General features: G+C 52.4%; 2 protein-coding genes across 5 annotated transcripts in view; one reads left to right on the forward strand and one right to left on the reverse strand.

Annotated features, from left to right (window-relative positions):
• Nucleotides 1-210: 210 nt before the first annotated feature.
• On the forward strand, nt 211-12,330 carry TBATA (thymus, brain and testes associated). 3 transcript variants are annotated; one of them, XM_025396515.1, is made up of 9 exons: nt 211-282; nt 1,567-1,802; nt 3,860-4,009; nt 4,964-5,043; nt 6,253-6,438; nt 8,321-8,402; nt 9,212-9,356; nt 10,999-11,051; nt 12,110-12,330. In XM_025396515.1, the coding sequence occupies exons 1-9, from the start codon at nt 242-244 to the stop codon at nt 12,193-12,195; spliced, it is 1,059 nt and encodes a 352-aa protein (XP_025252300.1). In that variant the 5' UTR covers nt 211-241; the 3' UTR covers nt 12,196-12,330. The 3 variants fall into 3 exon arrangements, with proteins under 3 accessions (XP_025252300.1, XP_025252301.1, XP_025252303.1); XM_025396516.1 differs by having other exon boundaries at nt 6,256-6,438; XM_025396518.1 differs by having other exon boundaries at nt 4,967-5,043; nt 6,256-6,438.
• A 7,197-nt stretch (nt 12,331-19,527) lies between these two features.
• ADAMTS14 (ADAM metallopeptidase with thrombospondin type 1 motif 14) overlaps nt 19,528-26,878 on the reverse strand; it is an 87,899-nt gene continuing 80,548 nt past the window's right edge. For both annotated transcript variants that reach the window (XM_025396975.1, XM_025396973.1), the window contains exons 20-22: nt 23,882-24,011; nt 23,687-23,797; nt 19,528-21,613 (exon numbers count right to left, since the gene is read on the reverse strand). In XM_025396975.1, coding sequence (XP_025252760.1) covers nt 21,120-21,613; nt 23,687-23,797; nt 23,882-24,011 — 735 coding nt within the window. In that variant the 3' untranslated portion in view covers nt 19,528-21,119. The remainder of the gene's footprint in view (nt 21,614-23,686; nt 23,798-23,881; nt 24,012-26,878) is intronic.

Consider the following 26,878-nt stretch of genomic DNA (forward strand, 5'->3'; position numbering starts at 1 on the left):
TGTATGAATATTCTTACAAGTAGCCCCTGTTGTACGTCTGTGAGAATTTCTCGTATGTCTGGGAAAGAAATTGCTGAGTGATACAGCATGCAAATGCTCAATTTTGTAAGATGTTACCATTTCTCTCCCCAAAGTGCCTGTTCCTGTTTACACTTCCACCGCCAGTTCGTGAGAGTTCCTGTTCTGCATCTTCAACACTAGTATTAAGTGCACTGGCCTTTAGTCTGTTAGAAAGCATACAATGGCTACAGATGTTCAATTGGCTGAATATCCACTGATGAGGTGAAGCTCCAAATGCCCACCCTGCTGACTGAGGAGGGCTTGGGGTAGGGCAGGGTGGAAGACAAAGGTGGCCTTGGGGGATCTCAACAGATTAGGAGTCCAAGAGAGGTGGTTCTTACTGAACTTCTGCGGCCAGTCAGCCAGACCCCCCAGTGGATCCTCAGGCCCAAGTTAGCCCAGGTAATGGGCTTTGCCCCTCCTGGGCAGGGGCCAGAAGCACTGAGCAGAGGAGTTCCAGGGGTTCTCAGCAGGTGATTTCCTCTGTCACTTGGGGGTAGAAGAGGACAGCTAACTGCAACTTTCAGAGAAGGTTTGCTTTATTTCTTTAAGCCCCAGATCCCTTAGAGGCAAATGGAGAATGGAACAGGAAACTCAGGGGCCAGGTCAGTGGAGTCCTCAGAGGGTCCAGGGGCAGCACACCTTGCTTAGCACATCCAGAGTCCATCTGTACTCCAAAAGGACTCCCTTCAGCCAGGGCCACCGTGAGAAGGGCATGCAGACAGCGATCAGGCAGGTGGTCCCAGCAGGCCTCCAGTGGGGAGTGGGCCACCTTTGCTGATGTTGACCTTCCTCCAAGGGCAGATGCACAGCATCCTCAGGAAGGGGAGGGGTGTGGGGTAGAGGACAGAGGACCCGAGCTGGCTTGTCTCCAGCAAAGCAAAACAGAGCTTGAAGCTTCCCTCAGCGTCACAGCCCCAGTAGCTGCTGCATCATCTCTTCCTTTCCTAGGAGGGACCCCCATGGGAACAGAACTTGCTGGTCTGGTCTGGCCTAAGCTTCAGCTCTGGCTTCTGGACGCTGAGTCTGAGCCAAGGCCGCTCCTGAGTGTGTGCGGGAGGATGGCAGCCTATAGCTGGCCTCTGGGCTGTCCATAGCCTGGCTTGGGGGAGGCCCTTGCTGGGACCAGCCCCATCCCCAGGGATGTATATAAGGTGACTTTGCTCCATCCTGGGTATTTTGATGAGTAGGTGGGTCTGCAGCTTCTCTTTCTGGTTTCAGATATGGTCTCTGGGAAAAAACTGGGGTGCTGGAAGAGTCTGAGTTCCCTCAAATGGATGCTAGCTCCCTGATAAGGAAGACTAACCAGGACAGGATTGTACCAGTTGGGAAAGGACTCTAGGGGAGGCCTAGCTTTTGGTGCTATGGGGGTGGTGGTGAAACCCAGGAAACCAGATTTCAGAGCTCCTCAGGAAAGGGCTCTGTCATAAGCACTGAGCTCTGAGCCCAGGTGGGCCCACTGCCAGAGGAGGCTCCATTAGCTTCTCCTGAAACCTCCTCCTTCAGTCCAAAGGCTAAGCTGAAACCCGAGAAGAAGTCAGGACGCAAGCCAAGGAGCCCCGGGGACAGTCGGCCACAGAAAGAACTGGTGATCCCAGGGATTGTGGATTTCGAGCGGATCCGCCAGGCATTGAGGACCCCCAAGCCCCAAACTCCTGGCACCTACTGCTTTGGACGCCTCAGTCACCACTCCTTCTTCTCCCGGCACCACCCACACCCTCAGCATGTGACCCACATCCAAGGTAAGGCCCGGCTGGTTGGGGTGGAAACAGAGGGAGTATCACAAATTGGTCTTGAGAACTGGGAAGGAAGAATTGATGGCAGAGCCCGCTTCCAGGCTGGGGCCCAGAGAAGATGGGGGCCAGGATCCCAGGGCTGCCAAGAACCCAGCCAGGACTGCACTTGGTGGGCAGGAGAGAAGCCCTCCAAGGGTGGGTGACAGGTTCCCTACAGGATTCCCCTGACTGCTGGGTTCTCCCATTTTACAAATCAGAGAAAGGGATAAGTTCTGTCCTGGAGCAGTGCTCTGTTCTCTAAGTCCTCTAACTTAGGCCATGTCAGCCACTCAGCCACCCAGCCAGCCATCAAATATTTCTTGAGTGTGAACTACGGGCTAGGCACTTTTCTAGGCCTTGGGGATACAACAGTGAACAAGACAGACATGGTGGCCGCCCTCCTGGACTGACCTCCAGTGGGGAGGGATGGGAGATGGGGAAGGTGTCAAGTGTCCAGGCTGCAGTGGGAAGATTGCTGTTTTTAAAAGGTGGTCACAGAAGACATGGCCATTAACAAGACATTTGAGCGAAGAACTACATAGGAACTGTGCACACAGCAGGGGGAAGGATGTCTCAGGCAGGTATATCAGCAAAAACAAAGGCCGGAAGGCAAGAGTGCTCCCACTCTGTTGGAGCAGCAGCAAGGAAGCAGGAGCTGGTCTGGCTGGAGTAAAGTAGGAGAGAAGAATGGAGAAGGCATCAGGGAGACAGTGGGCCCAAGTCAGCTAGGCATTTGGGCCACTATTGTCACCATTAAGCCACCTTCCTGAATCAACTGGAGCCCTTGGAAGGCTGAGAGCACGGAAGTGAGATGTTATAGCAAGGTCATCCTGGCCTCTGTCTTAACTGTGGCTTGGACCAGGGGCTAGAAGTGGAAGACTCCCTGGCTCTATCCTGGAGATACGTGGAAGGTAAAGTCAGTAGGACTCGGTGATTGATTAAAAGTGGAGTGAGAGGAAGAGAAGAGGCAAGACCGACAGATTTTTGGCCTGAACACCTGGGAAACTGGAGTACATTGACTGAGACAGGGAAATCTGCAGAAAGGCCAGTGCAGGCTGGTGGGGAGTCAGGGGTTTGGTCTTGGATGTGGGAGATGGGTGACGTGAGATGCTTTCTAGACCTCCAGGTGGAGGTGCAGGGGTGCAGTCGGATCTGGAGTTCATGGCAGAGACACAGACGTGAGAGTCATTCGAGAGGGGGTGTTTTAAGTGGCGGGCCTGGGTAGGATCACCAAGGAGTCCCTGTAGGTACAGGAGAGAAAAACCTGGGGATAGGTCCCTGGGGACCCCAAGATTAAGAGGTTGAGAAGATGAGAAGTCAGCAGGGGAGATGAGGAGAGGTAGTGAGCCGGAACAAGAGCGAGGGGTCCTGGCACCAAAAGGGAAGTGTTTCAGGGAGGGGCGAGCAGCCCTGCTAGGTCCTCACCAGGCCGGTCTTCAAGCCTCACTATCAATACTGATATAATAATCACCCAGGGTTAGCCAGAAGGGTCCTCACGTGTAAACGGCCTCCACTACCTCCAGGCTGCCCTGCATGCAGCCTTGCACAGGCTGACTGATAGCAGTTTTCTGTAGAGGGTGTGGCTCAATCTCTTTCCCTGTGATGTGAGCCCGGGCCTCGCCCATCACGAACTGTGACTTAATGCCCTTGCCCCAGCATTCTCATCTTTAAGCTGCCTACCTACCCCTGTGTACTCACATCAGCAGTTTGTTGCCCTGTCATAGGAAATCAGAAGATCCTCGGGACTAGGGGCCCAGGAAGCCTAAGTTCTTGTCTCATCTCTGCCCAACTCACAGTGTGGCCCTGAACAGGCCCTTCCCCTGTCCATTCTGAGTTCCCCCTGTGGGTGAGGTGGTCTCTGGTCTAGGTGGTTGCAAGGCCCTCCCAGCTCTGATAATCTATCAGCCTGTGGTTACTGGAAGAGGTGGAGCTGGAATCACCCTGCCCTTCAGCCTCTTCCCAGCCTCCTGGAACTCTTAAGATCCACCTAAGCCTCCCTTCCCACAGCCTCTAACCCTTTGCAGGTCTCACCGGGAAGCCTGTTTGTGTCGTCAGGGACTCTCCAGCCCCCTTGCCTGAGTCAACTGTCTTTTCCGGCTGTCAAATGGGGATGCCAACCATCTCTGCCCCCATTGGAGACCCACAGTCTAATCGGAACCCCCAGCTTTCTTCTGGTGGGTACTTGGACCATACCTCCCTCTACCTTGGGGCTCATGCCTCTCCCCAAGGCTGCCTCCCTTGGGTAGGTGCCCAGAAGGAAAGGGCCATCACTCTTAGGTCAATGAGGTCTGTTGAGGGAACCCACTTTTTCTCCCCTTTCCTTGGACAGCCTAATCTCTGCATTACTCCCCACCCAGCAAGTCCTAGCCAGCAGAAATGCACCCCTGCTTGGATTTGAGGTGCTTGAGGAGTAATAACATGCAGAGCGCAAGCAGATGTTGAGCCTGCAGTCGTGTGACTGGCAGCTGTAGGCCAGAATGCTATAGAAAATATTTAGTAACTGGTGTGCTCAGGCATTCGCCAACCAGAACGATCAGCCACAGTGCTGGCTTGGCGTTCCAGAGGTCTCCGCTCTGCCCAGCGTTATCCTTTCCTTGACTGAGGTACTGGAAGCCAGTTTGGTGGGGACAGGGGAGAGATCCTGGAGAAGGGACTGGGGCTGCCGGTGTAGGGCAGACAGACTTGGAAGGCTGGCTGCAGCTGTCTTTGCCACCCTCTCCAGGGATTAGTTCGATTTCTTAGTAACAGGCCCGTTCCTATCTCCTCAGCTTCAGTCTTGGCCTCAGGGACCTAAAAGAGACCAAACTAGATGAAACCATGTGCATCTTGGCACAGGTAACCAAGTGTTCTCCAGCATCCTCTAGAAATGCACAGGCTAGGACATCCACATCAGCCCATGCTAGAAGGAAAGCAATGTCCCATCCCCACACCCCACCCACTGCCACAACCACCACCCATGGTGTGAATCCAGAGCCTTCTCCCTCCAGGGCACCGCCTGCCCCTTTCCCTTTAAGATCCAGGCAGGGAGGCCAGGAAGGAGAGCAGACTCCTCTACCAAGGCCTGGTGGCACAGGGAGGGGAGGAGGGCCCCTGACTTCTGTTGGCAGGACCTTGTCCCCTCCTCCCAGAAGCCTGGAAGAAGGAGTTGAAGGACCTGGCTTCCCGGGTGGCCTTCTTCACCAAGGAGGATGAGCTGAAGAAGAAAGAGGTGGGTCTGGAACACAGGAGCTAGTCTGGGAAGAGGTGAAACGGATCCTTCTCTGAGTAACGAGATCCCTCCCGAGTCAGTTCAGCCTACCAGAGGTGGGGTAGGGGGCACTGATTCTTACAAACATCAGGGGAAAGGTCACAGTGAGGGAGAGAGCACACCTAGGTGGAGAAATCCAAGCAGGGGTTTTAGGACAGGCAGCACTTGGGGGCCTGCGATATCTAAGTGAGATGTTCACAAGGGGACTGAAGAGTTCCGAGCAGAGGCACCTAGCACAGCAGCTCAAAAGCTGGCAAATGCAGGGCACCGTCAGAAACCAGGCTGTAAGTGGGCAGCAATGGGAAAGGTGGCGGGGGTGAGGTGCAGCCTTTGAATGTAGGGAGGAGCAGCTTGTTCTTAATCTCCAAACTTTTTCATATCTAATCACATAAGGAGCAGAGAATCTCAGAAGGTTTTCAAACATGATAGAGGTGACCCCATGGGTGCCATTTGATGATAAAACAGTAAACTCACCTGAGAGGCAGCTCGAAGGTGACTGGAATTGCTCTTAGGACAGTCTGGTCCTGCCCCTTGTCTTGGGCAACCAGAGTGGGCAGGCAGAGGCCCGGCTTCTCATTCCTGCTCACAGCTAACTCACTGCAGCACTCAGGACAACTCAGCTAAGCTGTCTGCGTCTCTGTTTTCCTATCTTTAAAATGGGGGGAAGGATACTACCAGTCTTAACTGGAATTGAAAGACCAGGAGGCCCCAGGCCCCAGGCCTCTCTGGGACAGACCTGTGGGCAGCTGAGCTGGGAATTAAGGTAGGCGGTGGGCCCTTGGTGCAGGATGCTGTTTTCAAATCTCTGATGGCTATGGGGAGGAGCCGCAGGGAGGACCTGCCTGGGAGGAAGAATGAGAACCACCTGTTCTCATTTTTACTGAGTTCAGGAGGAAGAGCTTTTGCTAGTTTGAGCATGATAGCTGATAGTGGAAGGGCCGGCTGCCAGAGAGTGGGCTGGGGATGCCCAAGGAGGGGGTCTAAGGCAGGTGGCAGGGAGTGAGTGGCGGAGCTGGATGATACCCTAGGACCCTGGCAATGCTGTGATGCTGGGATTTGGGGGGCAAAGTGCCCTGGGATTGTGACCCAGCATCCTGCTCCTCTCTTCCCCTCGGCCCTCTTCCTCCCCTCTTGCTGACTGCCTGGAGTCTCTGGCCACTTTTGTCCCAGCAGAAGGAGGAGGAGGAGGAGCCTCTGCGGGAGCAGGGCGCAAAGTACTCAGCGGAGACTGGGAGGCTCATCCCCGCTTCCACTCGGGCTGTTGGCCGCCGCAGATCCCACCAGGGCCAGCAGAGTCAGTCTTCCGGCAGAGATGAAAGAGTCCAGGCCTTCCCCCTTCAGGATCAGGAGCTGCTGGTGAGGACCCAGTTCTGCTCCCAGGCTCCTGGCTCTCCACATTAGGAGTCCTACAAACCACTTGAGGGCAAGGCCCCTCCCAGGGATACTGATGCCTAGGACTGTTAACACCAGAAAACTCCAGCCCTGGGGAGCCAGCAGCCAGGGCTATGACCCCCTGCTGCCTCTAGGTTTCCATGTGAGTCCTTGCCCCTCCCTGGGCCCTAGTTCTGTGATCTAGCCACTGGAAGCACGAACACATTGCTATCGAGGGTCCCTTCCTGCTGTGGCATTTGCTGAGTTAGTGAAGGGAGCTGCAATGGTGGGTTGAAGAAGGAGGTCCTGCCCACCACAGCAGGCCACACCCCACAGCCTGCATGGCTAGGCCCAGCCTAGTGTCCACACTCAGAGAGGGGCCTGGCTTGCGCTTCAGTGAGCACAGAGCCCACCATGCTCATGTTTCCCCAGCAAGGCCTGAGATGAGTCCATGCCTCATCCCAGTGGGTGAAGGCGTCAGAGGTCCCTGTGAAAATGCATGGATGTCCTCCAAGAAAGGCCAGAGGTAGAGCCAGCATCCTGCCACCTTCGTTGTGACCAGCGCTGTCAGGCACACACTCCCTCTGAAACCTTGCTACAGTGCAGCAAAGTGGATAGAGCAGACAGGGCCTGGCACCCCCATGCCACGGATGGGGAGGCTGAGTCCCTGCCAAGTGATAGTCCATGGGCCAGGTCCCCTGAGACGGAGCAGCATAGCCAGGACTAAGGTGCTTTCTCCACCATAGGGCATCCTCACCTCGCCTGGAATTAGGTTCTCGGGTCCTGTGGGGAGGGGGCACAGGGCAGGTAAGTTGGATATGGAGAATGGAGAAGGGCGCAGGGGCAGGTCAGGGTGGGTTAGCACGGTGGGTGGGCATCTGGGGGCGAGGGTGGGCCCCTAAGCAGGCAGAGGCCTGGAGAGAGGCCCAGCCCAGATTCCGCTCTGCTGAGGATGAGGCCAACCTGCTGGGGACCAACAGGCCCCTCCAGGTCCTGGGATGACTGACCACCAAGAGCTGAGGGGGCCTCACTTTCCTAGGACTCCAGGGCTTCCACCTTTCACCTCGGGCCCCAACTCCAGCCTGCCATAGCTACAGCCACCAGCAGCAGTCTGGCCTAGGGAGCCCCCATAGCCCATCCGAGACAGAGCTGGATCTTTTCCTGATGCTAACTGACTGGGGAACGCAGGGGAAAATGAGCCCAGAGGTAGCAAAGATGTCAAAGGCTGAGGATGCAGCAAGGAGCCAAGTATGCCCACAGCTCTGCAGGAGGGAGCCCGGTGCTGAGCAGTTTGCAGAACTGGCCTGTGCTGCCCCTCAGGCTGCTCTCTGGGCTTCTCCCACCCCTTTTCCAACATCCCCAGACTCTGGGACTTTTGGGGTGTGGCATACCATGGGGTTCCTGAAATCCCCACACCAAGGCCCTGGGCATGTAGGATTTGGTGTGTCTCTGAGGAGCTGACTGGCCAGCTCTGACCTTGGGCTTCCCAGTGAGGGGCCCTAGGGAATAACCAGCCAAGCAGGCTTCAGGGATGTGGGGTCCACAGAGCCTTCCACTGAGGCCGCGTTCTACCACCAGCTTCCTGCTAGCATCCCCTCTCAGGGCCTCGGATTCTCCACCTGTCCAGGAGAAAGATTCTTAACCTGGACAGAAAAGCCCTCTGTTAAGTCGTGAGAGAAAGCCCTCTGTTAAGTGCAAAGGCCAATGTGGAGGAAAGGCATGGACCTCGTGGGAGCAAGTTTAGCCCAGCAGACACCTCTGAGAGCCCACTTTGGGGGAAGGGTCCCCTTGGTGCCCTCCAAACCTACATGTGCCTGTACTCCGTGCCTGTACTCCTGGCTGGAATGTGCTGGCCTCCTGCCCACAGGTCCTGGAGCTCCTGTGTCAGATCCTGGAAACAGACTCGCTAAGCGCGATCCAGTTCTGGCTGCTCTACGCTCCGCCCAAGGGTGAGGACACAGCCCCGCAGTGCTGTCTCAGTGGAGGCTGCCAAGGTCCTGCCCTTGATCTCTGGTTCTGCAGTACTCAAATGTCACTCAGCTCCTACCCTGGAGGGGGCCTTCCACGGAGCCTTCTCTAGTTGGTTAGCCCCAGACTAACCCTTCCCAGCTGGACAGCATCTCTGCTTCCTCCTCCCCAATTCCTCAGCAGGATTTCCTTACCCCTGCTCCTTACCTCAGCTCCTCTTTCACGCTGACCCCAGGCCTAGACACCGGGGAGGAAAAAATCCAAAGACTGTACTTAGCAGACACAGCCCCTCACACATTGCAGTGGGAGACTCACACATATGGGTGCAAGTGCACACACATAGGGCTACACACGTGCATACAGATAAACACATGAATACACACATGGACACACTGGGACAGTGGGTGGGGGGTGCATCTGAGTAGAAGGGTGAGGAGTGATGAGAACCAGGAAGCTAATTGGAGAAGACTTCCTGGACAGGAGAGTGCAGGAGAAGAAGGAGGGGGAAAGCACGTCCCCAGTAGACTTCCCAGCGTGGGCCCGGGGATATGGTGGGCAGGAGGGCCAGCTAGGGCCGAGGACAAGGCATACACATCCTTATGTGCAGGACAGGGATGTGAAAGGGCTAGGGGCTCTGCACACGCGGGCCAGGAGAGAAGAGGGAGCTCTCCCAAGGGGACCCAAGGGCAAAAGGTGGGATACTGAGAGAAAGCTGCCCTGGATGGAGGCCCTACTTCTGGCAGGAAGCGGGCTGGGGCCTGAGAACTCTGCCCCTGGGTTGTGCTTTCAGAAAAAGACCTTGCTCTGGGACTCCTGCAGACAGCAGTGGCTCAGCTCCTTCCCCAGCCCCTAGTCTCCATCCCTACAGAAAAGCTCCTAAACCAGCTCCAAGATGTGCACCAACCTCCTCAAGAGAAGCAAGAGCCACCCTGCAGGTGGGCCCCCACCCCGCCCCTGCCCTTCTGCAGCCTTCTGTCCTCCTAGGTGAGGCCAGTGGGATCTGGAGAAGGGAGCCTGGTGCTGGCCAGGGCCTGGGCTGACAGTCTGTCCTGGAGGCAGAGGCTCAGCCCCTCCCCCAGGGACCTTCCAGTGCTGCCCAAGCCGCTTCAAGGCCGACACAGCCAGACCAGCCTCCGAACTGCCAGGGGTGGGGAGACCCCGAGGGGGCCGCCAGTATCAGTTTTAACCAGATAGGGCTGATCTAGCCACACCTAGCCCTTCAGAAGCTCTTTGGTCTATGGGAAGACATGAGTGGAGACAAAATGCTAACACAAGGCAGTGCTTTTATATTAGTACTAAGTGCCATGGTGGCTGGAAGAGAAAGATGAATTACAAACTGGGGGAGGCCTCACAAAGCAGGTGAGTGGAGCCTGAGTCAGCAAGGCCACACTGAGCAGCAATAAGTTTGCCTGACACCGCTGGGTGTTCCACATTTTTCTAGTCCATCCAACAACCCACTGAGGCAGTATTAGCTCCATTTTACAGATGGGAAAACTGAGGCTCAGGAACAATAGAATGGCCTCCCCAAAGTAACCTGACTGGTCAGCAGAAGGGCTGGGATTCAGACTCGAACCCGACTGACTCCCAAGGCCAGCAGCACTCAGAGTTGCCCTGGGAGCTTGTTAAAAATGCAGACCCCTAAAGATTCTAACGTAGCAGGCTGGGGTGAAGCAGGGGGGCCTGTATTTTCAACAGTCACCTGAGTGTTTCCAACAGAGTTTGGGAAACGCTGATAGGAGGGGTAGGATTTGATTGAGCAAATGAAAGCGTAGGAAAAGGTCATCCTGGGAAGTGGGACCAGCCGGGGCGAAGGCATGGAAGTCAAGAAGGTATACAATTGGGGAATGCCAAGTTTGGGGTGTCTGGAGCATGGGTGGGCTTGCTGAGAAGAAGCAAGGGTAGGGGTGGACTGAGGTTTCTTGAAGGCATGGGTTCTTGCATGGCCTTGGACTTGGCGTTCCCTTCCACTCTGAGAGAGCAGAGGAGGAACGGCATAGTGAGGAAGACAGGCTCCACTGTGACCTTGGGCAAACCACCTCCTGGCTGCGATTGTCGGCTTCATCCATCTCTCAAAAGCCCCCTCCCAGAGTTGTAGGGAGGGAAAATAACATCAGGCACATAAAGAGGCAGGGGGAGATGTAAAGCCCAATACAAGACAAAAGAGCATCTTTCATACTTTTAATTCATTCAAGACGCAGGGTTCTTGTCTTGCCCACTCAAAGGGAAGTCCACAAGGAAACCAGTGGAGCGAGTGAGTGAGGGCTAGGGGAAGGGCTGGTGCAGAGTCCATGCCTTATTGTTCCAGGGACAGGAGGGCCTTGCTTCCCAGTGGAACTAACTGCAGACAGCAGGGCCGCAGTTGTCTGGGTCTGGCCTGGGGTGACACAGGAAGGCCACCTGGGTGCTAGCCATGGACAGATGTTTTCTGGTCCTCCAGGAGGGGTGACTCTTGCCTCTCCCTGGAGCAGACAGCTGACTGCACCTGCACCACCTCCCCACCTCCCAGTCTCCCCTGCCACCTGTGGGGTCAAGTTTCCAGCATGACCTTCCCAGCCCCTTCTTTGTATTTGGTCACAGTCAATCCCTGAAGAAAACGAAGTTGTCACCTTTTTCAAAAAGCGAAAAACCAGGTAAGATTCCAAGTAGTGGGTCATTTGGGGGGCTCACCAAGGCCCACTCTGGCTGGATTTCTCAGGGGATTCCAGTCAACTTGGAGATGAGTCCCTGCCCAAGAAAGCTGCTCATTTCCTCTATTCATTCACTTATTCATATTAATTCATTAACAAATATTTATTGAGCACCCATGATGTGCTCAGCTCTGGGGATCATTGAAGAAGAATTCAGACAAGTTCCTGCTGTCACGGAACTTACATCCCAGCAAGGAGGAATACAGACAACAAATTAAAACACCTGGGGAGGAGTGGCGACAGATACTGTAAGGAGAATAACAGGGCTCTGTGGTCAGTAATGAGATGGACTGGCAGGTGGGGAGAGGGCTCCTAGAGCTGAACGGCAGGAAAGATACAGCTCTGCCCAAGTCTAGGAAGAGCCAACCAGCAAAGCTCCCACCTCTTGGTGTGCTGGTGGAAAAGCAAGCAGACCATGGTGGCTGGGGCCTTCTGGGTGAGGGACAGTGGTAAGGAAGGGATGAGCCAGGTGGGAGGAGCTGGCCTGCGGTAAAGGCCAGGTGTGTGCATGGGTTCATAAGGGTTATGAGCAGGGTGCGCTTGCCCCATCTGGCTACTGTGTGCAGCATGGACTATGGGGGACAAGAATAGGTGAGGGAGACCAGGAGAGGCTGCTGCAGTCATCCCAGTGCCTTAGACTAGAGTAGGGGGCAGGGGTGGCAGCAGGCTGGAGGGGAGAGAAGAGGAAACACATCCTCAATGTATATTATTCTCCCTGATTAGACCATCAAGAGTCCAGAGTGCCTGGCAGAGAGGCACAGAGTAGGCATCTCATTGATATTTGTTACTTGGATGTTGAAAGAAGAGAGGTTGGATTCCATTCGCTCCATTCCTCTCAGGTTGGATTCCCTCCTCAGTCACCAGCAGAGCTGAGAGCAGAAGCTGGGCATGACCCAGGCTGTCCCCCTCAGCACTCACACATCCACACATCCACCTGCAGCTCCCAGGTGGGGGTCCCGCCTTCCCGGTCCTCTCCTGCCTGCTGTCTCTCCTCCCACTAGAGTACACTGGAGAAGCTCAAGTCCTCCGGATGCATTCAAGCCAGAACACAGAGGAGAAGACATCGAAGCCGAGGGCAGAGAGCTGAGGAGCCCTAACACCTTCCCCTGTCTTGCTCAAGAGCAGCCCTAAGGGTTCAGGGGTGTTTCTGTCTCCACCACCTTCATAGCAGTACCTGATTCCCTACCATGAAAAGTCTACTGAATAAAACCTGTCTTCCCTGGGAAAAGACAGTTCTGCTTTCCTAGCAGTGGGAGGCCTGTGCTTGGGGTCACTGATTCCAGGAGAGAGACGGGGTGCAGGGAACCATCCCCACTCCCCACTCCCATGGGAAAGCCCAAGTGCTACCTCCACTTGGGGCTTCCCTGGTTCTTTTATGTTCTAGAGAACTGAAGGGCAGATGGCAGTTGGGGCACCCTGAGAAAGGGGCTCTGCCCCTCCTGGAGCTAAGACACACAGGACTCTGGGTAGGATAGAGCAGAGGTCGGGGAACATGCAGGCCTCCTTAGAATGATCACTGTTGCCAATTATTGAGTTTATGTTTTTGTGTGTGCTGGCCACAGAGGTAGCGACTTAGGTAAAAGCTGGTGATGAGCACATATGTGCTTTATATGCAGTACATGTCTACATACATGCAGGTCAAACAACTTGTCCGAAGTCCTACAGTTAACTAGTGGCAGAGCCAGGATCCAAAGCCTGGATGTCTGGCTCCAGAATCCCTGCTCCTAAAAACTGCATTCTGGCTGGGTGCGGTGGCTCACGCCTATAATCCCAGGACTTTGGGAGGCTGAGGTGGGCGGATCACCTGAGGTCAGCAGTTCAAAACAAACCTGACCAACATGGCGAAACACCATCTCTACTAAAAATACAAAAAGTATCCAGGCATGGTAGTGGATGCTTGTAATCCCAGCTACTCAGGAGGCTGAGGCAGGAGAATCACTTGAACCTGAGTGACAGAGGTTGCATCGAGCCAAGATCATGCCAGTGCACTCCAGCTTGGGCAACAGAGCAAGACTCCGTCTCAGAATTCAAAACAAAACCAAACTGTATTCTACTGCCTTACCCATCCTAGCCAAAAGCTGTGGTTACATTTCTGAAATCATAAGATCTAGAGAAGACTCTCTGGGAAGTCCAAATGTCTTCCATGATATTTCTGCAAATTCCCTGGAAAATTGGGGTGGGAGGAGGCATTGAGGATTTACAAGGTCATGGTCCCCTGTGGCTCTGAGCTGCTATTTTACTGGCTTAGATCATGAAGTAAGTGGACTTAGTTCCATGGATTGTGGCTCCATTCTATTCTTGTAACACTACCCTACCTTACATTCACTCAGATGGATTCCGTACCTCTGGGTTTTCCCAAATACTCCATTCACACAAAACTTTTCTGTGCAGCAGGCTTCAATCAAGATTAGTGGATGGATAGGGATTTGCTGTTAAGTAAACAGCTTCACATTCAACATTAAGCCACCCTGTTTTTAAAGGCCCTCGCCCCTCTTCCACCAGGGTTGTCTCCCCAGTGGCAGCACATGTAAGAATGTTGTGGCCATGTTCAGGAGAGTCTCTAGGCCCTGCTCCCCAAAGTGCTCCCTGTCCTCTTGGGTATCCGAGTGATTTCTCACTGGGGTCAGGATGCCATGGCCACTTCCTGGTCACTCCTAAGTTTTCTATGTCTCCAGGCCCTGGAAGTTCTCTTCTCCCTTTCCCCTGATTCTCTCCCTGAAGTATGGAGACAGATTTTCCCTTTCATCTTTTCTCTGAAGGCTCTAGGTCCTTCTTGGGACCCCGTTTCCTTAGCCATGGAGGTAGCCCTTGTTCTTGGCTGTCCAGGAATGTGAAACCTAGCACTGTCCAACCAGAACCCCCCATCCCTTCACACAGTGAAGCAACCTCATTGTCTAGGGTGATTCCTATGGTTTGTTGTCTCACAGCCAAGGAAATCAAGGACACGGACACACAAAGAATGAGGTTAAGAGTGGAAGTAGGTGAAAGGAAGAGAAGAGCTCTCTGCTGCAGACAGGGGTCCCAGAGAAATGGGTTGCTGGTTCCATGGTGAAATGCAGGGGGATTTATAGATGAGGTTGAGGAGGTGGTGTCTGATTTACACAGAGTGGGAAATTATTGGTTGGACCATGTGTGCCTTTGCATAGGGCACGAAAAACTGGTTAGGGCTAGGTGTGCCACTTGCATAAGGTGATAATTTCTGGCCACCCTCACCCTAATCTTTTATTACACAGGACTCTGCCTGGCCTGTGCCATGTTGCCCATTCCTTTACTGTACATGATAACAAAAAAAGGGAAGTTGGAGCCTCCATGTTGGACATGCCTGGCTCCCAGGTAGTCTTTTTCTATTGGCACAGCTGCCAGCACTCCCCTGTACAAGCTTCCAGCTTGCTTATCTATGCTTGCAGCTTGATTTTTCAGGCTGCTCTTTGTTAGGAAAAAAAAAATTTATTGGGCTGTTTTTGTTAAAAGGGAAGCTCTGCCGAGGACTCTTTTGCCCTCACTATCAGCCTAAATAATTTCTTTCTACCTCCTGTATCAACAGGACTGGTCAGGGGTAGGATAAGCATGTAACCCAAGCTGGGCCAATCACATTCTCTCCTTGTAAATGTTTTTTGTGGGGGAAGGAAGGTTGGAGTTTCAGAGGATTCCATCATTGTTCCATGGGGACAAAGTCCTGGATATAGTCACACTCAAGGCTCCTGATTCTTCTCCACCCTTCCCCATATGTGAAGCAATGAAATTCCTTCTCCATCCAATAGTTGATTTTTATGCGTATTTTTCTACATAAAATTTACCATTGTAACCATTTTAAAATACACAGTTCAGTGGCATTAAGTGCATTCACATCACTGTGCCACCATCACTCCCATCTGTCCACAGAACTCTTCATCTTGCAAAGCTAACACTATGCCCATTAAACAATAACTCCCCATTTTCTCCTCTTCCAGGTCCTGGCAACACCATTTTACACTCTGTCTCTATGGAATTGACTGCTCTAGGTACCTCACTTAAGTAGAATCATACAGTATTTGTCCTTCTGTGACTGGCTGATTTCATTTAGTATAATGTCCTCACTATTCAGCCATCTTGCAGTATATGTTAGAGTTTCCCTCCTATGAGCCTATAAAATCACAAGTGAGTTAGTTACTTCCAAGATACAATGGAAGTACAGGCAGTGGGTAAATGCTTCCATTCCAAATGGGAGAAATTGGTCAAAACAAAGAGGCACAGTCCCCCATGCAAGTCTGAAACCCAGACGGGCAGTCATTAAATCTTAGAACTCCAGAATAATCTCCTTTGACTCCATGTCACACATTTAGGCTACACTGAGACAAGAAGTGGGCTTCTAAGTCATTGGGCAGATCCACCCCTGTGGCTCTGCCAGGTAGAGCCCACTTGGCTGTTTTCACAGGCTGGCATTGAGTGCCTGCAGCTTTTCCAGGCACGTGGCACAAGCCATCAGTGAATCTACCATTCTGGGGTCTGGAGGACGGTGCCCTATTCTCACAGCTCCACTAGGCAGTTCCCCAGTAAGGACTCTGTGTGGGGACTCCAATACCACATTTCCCCTCTGCACTGCCCTAGTACAGGTTATCCATGAGGGCTCTGCCCCTGCAGCAGACTTCTGCCTGGACATCCAGGCATTTCCATACATCCTCTTAAATCTAGGCAGAGACTCCCAAGCCTCAACTTTTGCCCTCTGTGCACCTGCTGGGCCGATACCACATGAAAGCCACCAAGGCTTCTTACGGCTTGCACTCACTGAAGCAGCAGCCTGAGATGTATTTGGAGACCTTAGCCATGGCTAGAGCTGGAGTGACTGGGACTCAGGGTGCCATGTCCTGAGGCTGCACAAGGCAATGGGGCCCTTGGCCTAGCCCATGAAACCATTTTACCTCCTAAGCCTCCAGGCCTATGATGGGAGGGGCTGCCATGAAGGCCTCTGAAACTCCCTCAACACATCTTCCCCATTGTCTTGGCTATTAACATTTGGCTCCTCTACTTATGCAAATTTCTGCAGCTGGCTTGAATTTTTCCCAAGAAAGTGGGTCTTTCTACCGCATGATCAGGTTACAAATTTTTCAAACTGCTATGCTCTGCTTTCCTTTTAAATGTAAGTTCCAATTTCAGACCATATATTGGTGAATGCATATGAGTATATGCTGTTAGAAGTAGCCAGGACACCTCTGGAACACTGCTGCTTAGAAATTTCTTCCACCAGATATCCTAAATCATCTGTCTCAAGTTTAAAGTTCCACAGACTTCTAGAGCAGGGGCACAATACTCCCCATCTCTTTGCTAAAGCCTAGCAAGTGTGACCTTTACTACAGTTCCCAATAAATTTCTCATCTCCATCTGAGACCTCCTCAGCCTAGAATTCACTATCCATATCACTATCAGCATTTTGGTCACAACATTCAACAAGTGTCTAGGAAGTTCCAAACATTCCCACATCTTCCAGTCTTCTTCTGATCCCTTCAAACTGTTCCAGCCTCTTCCTGTTACCCAGTTCCAAAGTTGCTTCCACATTTTCAGTTATCTTTATAGCAATGCCTCATTTCTCTGGTACCAATTTTCTGTATTAGTCCATTCTCACTTTGCTATAAAGAACTAACTGAGACTGGGTAATTCATAAAGAAAAGAGGTTTAATTGGCTCATGGTTCCACAGGCTGTACAGGAAGTTTATGGAACTGGGGGATTTGGTTAAATAAATGATCATCTAGCCATACTGTGGGGTACTGTGCAGTCATTAAAAAAGATGTGGCTGGGCATGGTGGCTCACACCTGTAATCCCAGAACTTTGGGAGGCTGAGGTGGGTGGATCACCTGAGATTGGGAGTTCAAGACCAGCCTAACCAACATGGAGAAACGCCAACTTTACTAAAAACACAAAATTAGCCAGGAGTGGTGGCGCATGCCTGTAATCCCAGCTACTTGGGAGGCTGAGGCAGGAGAATCACTTGAACCTGGGAGGCGGAGGTTGCAGAGAGCCGAGATCACGCCATTGCACTCCAGCCTGGGCAACAAGAGGGAAACTCCATCTCAAAAATAAAAGACGTAGTTCAACGTAGTTCACAGTGGAAAGGTGTTCGTATTATATTGTTGTAGGGGTGGTAGAAGCAGGAGCAGATCCCAGATGACGTGTATGCATATAGTATTAATAATATCCACCCAGTGTGTGTGTGTGTGTGTGTGTGTATACACACGCACAATCTTGCACATGCACACATGGATAACCAAATTATTAACAGTGGTTATTGCTAGGTAGAATTATAGATATTTTTTCTCAGGTTGTAAAATTTTTCAATAACGAGCATATATTTCTTGCATAAGTTTTTAAAGGAGAAGATTTGTGGTGTAGGCCCCAGAGATTTCTAATCCATGGCAGCTGGGTCCCTGGGACTGCCCCAGCTACATTTCCACCCCTTCTTGCTCTTTCCCTCCTCCCCCACACCCCTACCTTCCCCCAAGCCTTCAGTCTCCTGAAGCCAGGTAGGGAGCAAGGGCTCTTTGGAAGAGCCCACAGAGTTCCAGGTCAGATGGTCCAGGCTCTGTGCCTTCCTCTCTTCCCCTGCCTGCTGTGTCATTTCAGGTGGAAGGCCTGGAGGTTCACCAGGAGGGTAAATCAAGAGAGGGCCCAGAGGCCAGTCTATTTTCCAGGAACATGACAAGGCTCCAATTGCCCCTCTTCTCCTCTGGAGGAATGGGAAGGTAAGTCTCCTGCTCTCCCTGAATCCTTGCCATCCCCCTGATCCCTTCCCCACCAGGAGCTTTCAGGCCTTACTAGCCCAAATGAAGTCATAGGCTGGAACCTCAAGGAGGCCATCTGGACACAGAGGACAGCCATGGTGAGGACTTCCCAGGCTCTTTGGACAAGAGGGTAAGGAGGTCTCTGTGTAGCACTGTCCCTACTGACCCCAAGGGCAAGGAGATGCTGGAACTTCAGGGGGCTTCCTCCAAAATGACAGGTGTGTTGGCCCCTGGCTATGGCTTGAGGAAGCTTGGCAGACCAGGGCAAGGGCTCTGGAAGCCAGTCGGGGCTGATAGGCTAGACTCTGGGTACCTGGCTGTCACTGCAGCAGGGCTCTGCCAAGCAAGGGGCAGGTGTGGATACAGCCTTGAAGTCAGAGCAGCCTGAAGAATCCCCTCCAGGGAAGAGATAGGCAGTCTGGCACCCTGGCACCTGCACCCACCAGACTCCAAACAGGAAACAGTTTAGGGCAGGAAGGGGTAAAACCCTTCCCATATGGCCTTTCCCAGTGGGCTCCTATGGGAAGTGAGGGATGTTTCGGAGGCTGTGATAGAAAGAGGGCCCTTGGTGCTGTTCCTCTATCTTCACCCATGAATCCTTTCATTTTCTCAGTTTCCACCAAAACAAGCAAAAATTCTGACCCATAAAAAGCCCTTAATTTGGGGAGTGGACATTTCCAGATGTTTGGGGAGATGGCAACACAAATTTAGTTGAACCTTAGACATATTAGACAACCTGCATCCTAAAAAGCCCCCAGCCAAAGATAGATGGAGAGGCTGCCCTCTCTGTGTTCCCACCCCCGCAGGGGTAGGAGTCTCCAAACCATTTTCTCCTCGGCCTTAAGGGGAGGAGTAGGCTCTGTATAATGACAGGAGGCCCTTTTGCCGGCTTCACCTTTTCTCAGTGCCCAGCGGTGTAGATTCTTTTACTCCATGACACAAATTCTGCCACTGCTTAGAAGGCAAAAGTGGTTGTAGTCATTTTGCTTTCAATGATGATCTCTTTGTTCTGTGGTTGCTAAGATTCCTTTAGAGAGCCCCTCTTGTTGCTCTTTTTTGTTTTTGAGACAGGGTCACGCTCTGTCACCCAGGCTGGAGTGCCATGGCGCAATCACAGCTCAGTGTAGCCTCAAACTCCCGGGCTCAAGGGATCTTCTCACTTCAGCCTCCTAAATAGCTGAGACCACAGGTGTGCAACACCACGCCTGACTAATGTTCTTTTTATTTTTCATTGAGACAGGGTCTTGCTATATTGCTCAGGCTGGTCTGGAACTCCTGCCTCCAAAAGTGCTGGGATTACAGGCATGAGCCACTCTGCCCCACTGGCCTCTAGTTGCATTTAAACAGGTTGAGAATTTCACAAATTTGAATCACAAAAGATTTTTTTTCTCCTGAAGCACTAACCTGAAATAAAGTGTTGTCCTGCAACTTGGGCCTCAGGGAAGCAGGAGATTCAGTAGCCAAGAAACCAGTGGCAACCCTTTGTCCCACCGGGCAGTGCCGCAGCAGGGCATGGGTGGAAAGGTGGAGGGACAGGAGACAGCCGCAGTGAGCTGTGCCCCCACACCCAGTTCTCTTGCTACAGCCCAGCCCTCAGCCTTCGAGCTCTGGCTTCATTATCCCCTTCCCATAAATCAGAAAGAGAAAAAGAAACACACACACAACTTTTTGGGGTCCAAGGACGATGTTAATAAATATATAAAATTTTAAAGATCTGGATTTCCAAGGCACAAGAGTTTAACACAGGCCAGGTTGGTTCTTACAGGAATGACTCCGTGTGTGCCCCAGCATCCCAGGGAGGGGAGGGCAGCAGGGGGAGGGCAGGGAGCCCCCCAGGACCTCCACTCTCCAAACGGGTTACAGGCCAGGGACCCACTGCTCGTGTTCCCCCAGCCTGGTTCAGAACAGCCCCCTTGCCTTAGGGAAGGAAGAAGTGAGAAGCACCTCTATCACCCGGCAGGAATTTAGGAGACATCCTCCAAGACCCTGAAGGTGTCCAGGGACCCCCTGCCACTTCCTGAGAGCCAGAGGATCTAAGGCTGTTACCTGTCCCTTGGAGGTAGCATGGCCAGCAGCTGAGCCCAGCGGAGGCCCTTACAGCACCATGGGTCAGTGTGTCTTCCCCACCCTAGCACTGCGCCGGGGCTGGCACCCTGCCCTGGGGCACTTGCCCTGGGTGGCCCTTGTCATCTCCAGGGCCAGGCTATGAGTAGACTCTGGTCCTCAGTCCTGGGATCTGACCACCCCTGGGAGAACCACACACTCTGGCCCAGCTTGAGGCAGGTAGGAGACGAAGATGCCTGACTCCAGCAGTAGTGATCTTTGGAGAAGGGCAATGATTGAAGGGACAGCCTGAGAAATCGTGTCCCCTCTGTGTCCCACAGAGTCCCCTTCCAGGCTGAGAGTGATCATTGAAGTTGCCATCCTGGTTGAGCCAGGGGGTGAGCACCTGTTTGGAAACCCCTGGATGCTGAGGACTTGGGGTCCAGGGTGTCCTGAGCACCCTTCTCTGGTGGGCTGGGGGTGAGATTGAGGGGCCAGTCTGTAATCTGGAGTCACCAGAAGTAACACAAGTGACATCTGCAGGGCCAGAGGATGGCCACGAGCACCATCTTCCAGCCAGCAAAGACAAACTGGCCTCTGCTGCCTGGCCTCGGCTGGTGGAACTGCACGGAGCTCTCGGCTGCCAGGGCTGGGCCTGCAATCACATCACTTTGTGTCCCACCGGCCCCGGCCCTGCAGCTGGGAAGCCTCATGCCACATTCCCAGGCCCCCTTCTTCTGGGCCTGGCTGTGAACAGCCCCCCACCTCCCCTGGCCCTGCTTTGCCTTTCTGGGGAGAGGGGCCAAATAGGCAGGGCCTCCACAGGGGTCCTCACAGTTCCGGAAGGCAGGCAGCCCTGACAGCTTCCAGCTACAGACCAGCCGGGATTCAGACCTGCCCGGGCCCAGGGTCTGTGAGGAGGGGGCAATAGTTGACCCTGGTCCCGGCAGGGGAGACCAACAGGGGCCCTGAGAGGGTCAGTCCCGCCGGGGGCAGCTTGCTGAGGTATCTCTGATTAGGGCTTTCCCTGATCTTTGTCTTCCTCCCGCCCCGCTTTGTGGGGTAAAGAGCATCATAGCCCCCAACGAGAAGAAGGCGAATGATTTAAAATGAAGTCTGTGCTTGCGCCTGCCCTGCGGTGTGTGTCCTCTGAACTGGGGGTCGCGGGGCAGTACACAGAGTGTTAACGTGCCGGTGGGATGGCAGGGCACAGCTCATGTCACGGGGGAGGCAGCAGGGAGGCTGGTGCCTGGATGCCTCAGGTCTTCTCCGGGCTGCCCTTTATCCTCGGGGACTGGCATAGGTGTCTGAGTCCAGCCCCAAGGCAGCCCCCTGGGGGTGGTAGGGGAGATGCTCCAGGATGCTCCAGGGATCAGTGTCTCAGGGGCAAAGGGGCGCTTGGTCCCTGGGGACCTTGTATCCAGAGCTCCTGGGAGCTGTGTGGCTCCACCATGTTGATGGTCCTCTGATCCCGTTGGCTTTCCAGGAGGCTCCACAGCATCTGGAGGGGCCTGGGGTCCTGGTAACAGGCTTCCAGGAGTGGAGGAGGGGGGCAGTGAGGTTGGGCCAGGGTCTGGGCTAGGGTTGGGGCCCGAGGCCTTCTTGATGCAGGACACACAGCAGAGCCGGTGGTACCCGGGAATGGAGCAGTAGCGATCGAGCACTTCCATCTGGCAGAAGACGGACCTGTCTCCTGTGCAGGGCTCCGCTGCACACACAGCACAAGGATGGAAGCAACGTGGGGATGCCTGTCAGTCAGGTGGCCCCGCCTCTCACTCACCCACTGACTGCCGGCCCTGACCCCCTGCCCCTGCTGGACCCACTGTAAAGCTTTTTCCCAGGGTGGGCTATGGAGCTGCCTGACAGGACAGTGAGCTCTGACTACGTGGAAGAGGAACTAAAATCCTCTAGAGCGGCAGATCTCAAAGTGATGTCCCCACACGCAGCAGCAGCGTCACCCGAAAGCTTGCTGGCAATGCACATCCTCCGGCACCACCCAGTCCTACTGCATCAGAAACTCAGGCTGGGGCTCAGCGCTGTGCTTTCACAAGCCCTCCAGGGGACTCCACGTGTGGGCGCATCTGAGAACCCTGGCCCTTGACCATTCACCCTCAGCCTTGCTGCACACTGGAATGCTTGGGGATGCCATCTCCTTCACCCACACACTGGACAATCTAGGGTGTGGCCTACCACCAGGTGGTTCTAACTTGCGGCTGCTCTGGATAGAAGTGGGAACCCTAGCCCCTCCCAATCAACCCAAGATGCCTGACCCACTCCAGCCAGCGTTAGGCTAGAGCCCAGGCAACTCATGCTTGGGACAGGCAGACTGACCGTCCTGCCACAGTCAGCACACATCGGGACATTAAGACTGCTACTGCTTAATTTGGAATCAAGCAGATTTCAGTTCAAATCCAGGCTCTACCACTTAAAAGTGACTTTGGCAAGTCACTTAAACCCTCCAAGCCTCAGTTTCTTCACCTATAAAATGGGGCTGATGCTGACCCTTACCAATGAATAATCACATTGCAGATAACATCTTTAAAGTACCTGGCAAATGTAAGTGCTCACTACACTAGTTGGCTTTGCCCAAAATATCACACCTTTCTGTGATAACTCCATGTAGGTTTCTCCAGACAGAATGTGAAGGCAGGAGCTTTTTTTTCTACTACTTTTTGCCAGAGAGAGAGAGAGAGAGAGAGAGAGAAAGAGGGAGGTGGGAAGAGTGGGAGGAACAGAGGGAAAGAGAGAGACACAGGTGGAGGGGCAGGCTTAGGGGAACAAGAGAAAGAGCAGAGAAAAATGGAAAGCCAGTGGCCTCTAGATGGCGCCAGATCTCCGGCACCAGAATCAGGGCCTCGTCCTTTAGCTTTGGGAAGGAAAAGGGCAGGAAACCCAGGGACTCCCCCATTGGGAACCTCAGCCTAGGAGCAGAGAAGTAGAAGACGGGAGGTAGAAGGTCCTTTGAGGACATCTAGTCAGAACCTTATTTTACAGATGAGGTCACTAAGCTCAGAGAGGTTAAGAAATTTGCAGCCAACTGGTCCTCTAACTGGGAGTTAGGGTCTTTGATCTTTCTGCTACTCATCTTGCCAGACCCTGGTCCTCAGGAGGGTGAGGAAAGAAAAGAGAGATGGAGCCTAGGAAAGGGGTGAAGAATCTACAGGCTGGCACGTAGCAGATGCTCAGTAAATATTTATCCGTGGGTGGATGAATGGAAAGATGGGAGGATGAACTGAATCATGGGGCTGAGAGAAATTGCTAGGCCTATTGTTACTGGAAGCTGATAGCCAGACAGGAGTGCATGCGTTCTCTCATCCAATTCTCTCACCAATCCTATAAAGGCAGCTCAGATCTATAATTGCTTGTTTGAAAATCTTGAAACCAGATATAGTTCAGAATTCAGAACTTTGGGGATCAGAAAATTAATATTCTGTGTTTATATTATAGAACATCCTCAGTGGAGCCTGAGATATCACCTTGTAACTAAATATGGTGACATTTCTATAGCAAAAGAATAAATGATCTCATCAGTTCAGGTCAGATTTTGCTGCCAGGTAGGTTTGCAACAAACTTAGAAATAAACATTTTGGAATTGCAGGTAAGGGGTCATGGACCAGCAGAGCCTCCTCCCCACTTCACAGCTGAGGAATCTGAGGCTCAGGGAGGTGAAGGTCACACACACAGTTACAAGCTGGGTTTGTTCCACTGCGTGGCCCATGCTGCAACACGAGGGCCACTGAAAGGTCTGGGGAGCCGGGTAGGGTCCATAGACTGTACTTACTTGATGATATCTTGTTAATGGGATGTAGGGGTCCAGATTGTGGCACCCACTGCCCCTCTGGCGTCCCACGTTCCCAGACATCAGCCCTCACCGTGGAGTTCTGGCGATTTCCTATGAGCAGGGAGAAGCAATTCTAGTATTTGGGACTTTGGTCCCAAGGGACTGGACCTGGCCTCCCCATCCCCTCTGGCTCACCTCCACAGGCGGGCAGGCTGCAGACCTGGACGGTGTCTGGCCTATCCCCCTCGCACTGCCCGAGGCTGTTGGCATTGGTCCTGCACACCACCTGCCGCTGCTGGATGCCCTCTCCACAGGTGGCAGAGCACTGCCATGGGTGGGTCAGTGCCAGGCACAGCGGCCGGGGTCAGGGCAGGTGGAGAGAAGAAAGATGAGCCAGTGAGCTCAGAGCCCAGCCAATGCCCGGGGACAGAAAGGTATGAAACAGAGCATCGAGTCTTCACTTGACCAGAGGGACATGCAAGGACTGCTTCTAAGTAACCTCAGTGGGACATCACACCCATTGTCAAATATTCCTGATACCAATGGTGAAGAGCCATTGCCCCGAGCCTATAACCCCATGGGCCTTTCCACAATCTAAATGGTTAACCTCTGGCTCAGGAGGGAACCTCTGGGACCCCATTTCCTACTACCACCTGCATGCACTGTGTCTGGTCTGTGCCTGGGTTCTTAAATATTTTGTGTATCACTTTAGCAAACTCCCCTGTTGCAGTCCACTACATGGTGTGACCTGGGGCAGGTGGATTGACGTGATGATATCCTATTAACAGGATGTAGGGGCCTGGGTTGTGGCATCTGCTACCCCCTCGCCTAGCTCAGTGTCTAACTCTGTAAACTGAGAGAGCTGGGCGACAGGGTCTCCATGGACCCTTCTCTGACTAGTTCTGATAGTCAATAATCTTGTGACTTGATTTACCAAACATGGGCCTGGAGAAGTATGTTCAAAAGTGTCTTCTTCCCTGAGGGGGAAGGGTGCAGGTACAAGGAGCAGGAGGCAGCAGAGGACCACCGTTTGCAGGGGGTGGCCACACACATCGTCCCCTGGACCTGACCCACTCTTACTCTGACAAACAGGGCCTGTGGAGGTCCTCAGTGGAGGGGCAGGGACTCCAGGAAAGCAGCGTTGCCCATTGTGACTGGGTTACATTTTAGGTGCTGACCATAGCCTTACCTAGCTGGAAGGAGAGGAACTTGCAGGACCCCCCTTCCCACACTGGAGCATGTGACCACTGAGACACAAGGGTCATGGGGCCACACAGAACTACGAGACAAACACGGCTCATCCTCCCAGGATGAATCATTACAAACAGCAGTTAACAGCTCCTGACTGCTCAGTCAGTCTCATAAGGGGCTGTGAAAGTTGATTATATGAATAGGGTCATACTTGTCACACCCAACTAAATCAGAGTTGAGGGGCCAGGGGAAAAAGCACTCAGGGCACCTAGCACCTGCTCCAAGAATTAAATTTTCCACAAGGCCAGCTGCTGAAACAGGCTGATGTAATTCCAAGACCAGTTTTACCTAGCAACTGCCGAAACAACCTACTGTGACTCCAAGGCTGGTTTTACATAGCACCATCACTCACCAGCCAGAGTTTGCCAGCTCCCAAAAGCTTGTCTAGTGCCAAGGAGTTTGTGTTCAACACAATACATATTATGTCCCCTTCTAATAAAACCCCCAACCTTTCCTCTGTTCTTTGGACATACTGAAGACCATCCGGTCTCTGTGTATGCTTTGAATTGCAATTCTTACTTAATCAAAGTTACATTTAGAGATTCATCTCTATATTTTGCTTATTGCAACAGGGCCAGTATCTTCCACTATCTGCCGTCTCTCTGTTACTTTTATCTGTGGAGTCCTTTGAAGACCAGCAATCTTTCTATTTGATATCAAAACAAATGAAGCTATATATGATGGAGATGGATATAAAATGCATGCGTTGTGTGCGGATTTTTGGTTCTTTACAAATACTCATAATGCAATATTTCAAGCATACAGAAAAGTATGGAGTTATTCACAAAACCCTATCCAGATGCCACTACCAGCTTTAATAAATGAGCATCCCGGAATTTTTACAAATTGCGTTGTGCCCCTCTAAACATTAAGGAAATGACATCCATTGGAAGTGCTTTTTTATTTCATACTGAAGTGCTTTTTCTCACCTAAATGTATCCTCGATTAATAGAAGTTTATCTATTTTGGTAAGTACAGTTCAGGCCTGTTCATTTTTCTTGTTGTATAGTACTGTATTGTATGAACAGACCATGATTTTGGTCTAATCTTCTATAGATAAACATTTGGGATATGTCCTAATGTTTTGCTATTACAATAAACATCATTGTGATCAAATGAGGATTTTTAAATTGGGGTAATATCTATATAACAAAAAGTTTGCCATCTTAACTAATTTTTTCTTTTTTTGAGATGAAGTTTTGCTGGAGTGCAATGGAGTGATCTTGGCTCACTGCAACCTCTGTCTCCCTGCCTCAGTCTCCTGAGTAGCTGAGATTACAGGCATACGCCACCATGCCCGGATAATTTTTGCATTTTTAGTAGAGATGGGGTTTTACTATGTTGGCCAGGCTGGTCTTGAACTCCTGACCCCAGGCAATCTGCCCGCCTTGGCCTCCCAAAGTGGTGGGATTACAGGGTGAGCCACCACGCCCAGCCCATCTTAACTATTTTTAAGTGTACGGTTCAGTGGCATTAAGCACATTCACATTGTTGTACAATCATTACCACCATCTGTTTCCAGAACATTTTCTTCTTTCCCAACTGAAACTCCATGCCTATTAAACACTAACTCTTCATTCTCCCTCCCCCAGCCCCTGGAAATCACCAGCAAAGTGCCCTCATATAGTGTTTGTCCTTACATATCTGATGTCTGGCTTATTTCTTTTCTTCTCTTTTCTTTCTTTCTTTCTTTCTTTTTTGAGACAAGGTCTTGCTCTGTCACTTAGGCTGGAGTGCAGTGGCATGGTTATAGCTCGCTGGAGCCTTGACCTCCTGGGCTCCAGCAATCCTCCTACCTTACCCTCCAGAGCAGCTGAGGTTACAGCACACACCACCATGCTCAGCTAACTTTTTACATTTTTTGTAGAGGCGAGGTTTTGCTATGTTACCCAGGCTGGTCTCGAATTCCTGGGCTCAAGCGATCCACCCACATCAACCTCC

Source organism: Theropithecus gelada, chromosome 9 (assembly GCF_003255815.1).
Source record: "Theropithecus gelada isolate Dixy chromosome 9, Tgel_1.0, whole genome shotgun sequence".
In the NCBI taxonomy this organism is placed as follows: Eukaryota; Metazoa; Chordata; class Mammalia; order Primates; family Cercopithecidae; genus Theropithecus; species Theropithecus gelada.

Bases quoted from the DNA above. Each gene is read 5' to 3' on its own strand.
- TBATA (XM_025396515.1), top strand. From the start codon at position 242: ATGGCTACAGATGTTCAATTGGCTGAATATCCACTGATGAG. The intron at 4,010-4,963 runs GTGGGTACTTGG...CCCTCCTCCCAG, and splicing joins GAACCCCCAGCTTTCTTCTG to AAGCCTGGAAGAAGGAGTTG. The intron at 11,052-12,109 runs GTAAGATTCCAA...TCCTCCCACTAG, and splicing joins TTCAAAAAGCGAAAAACCAG to AGTACACTGGAGAAGCTCAA.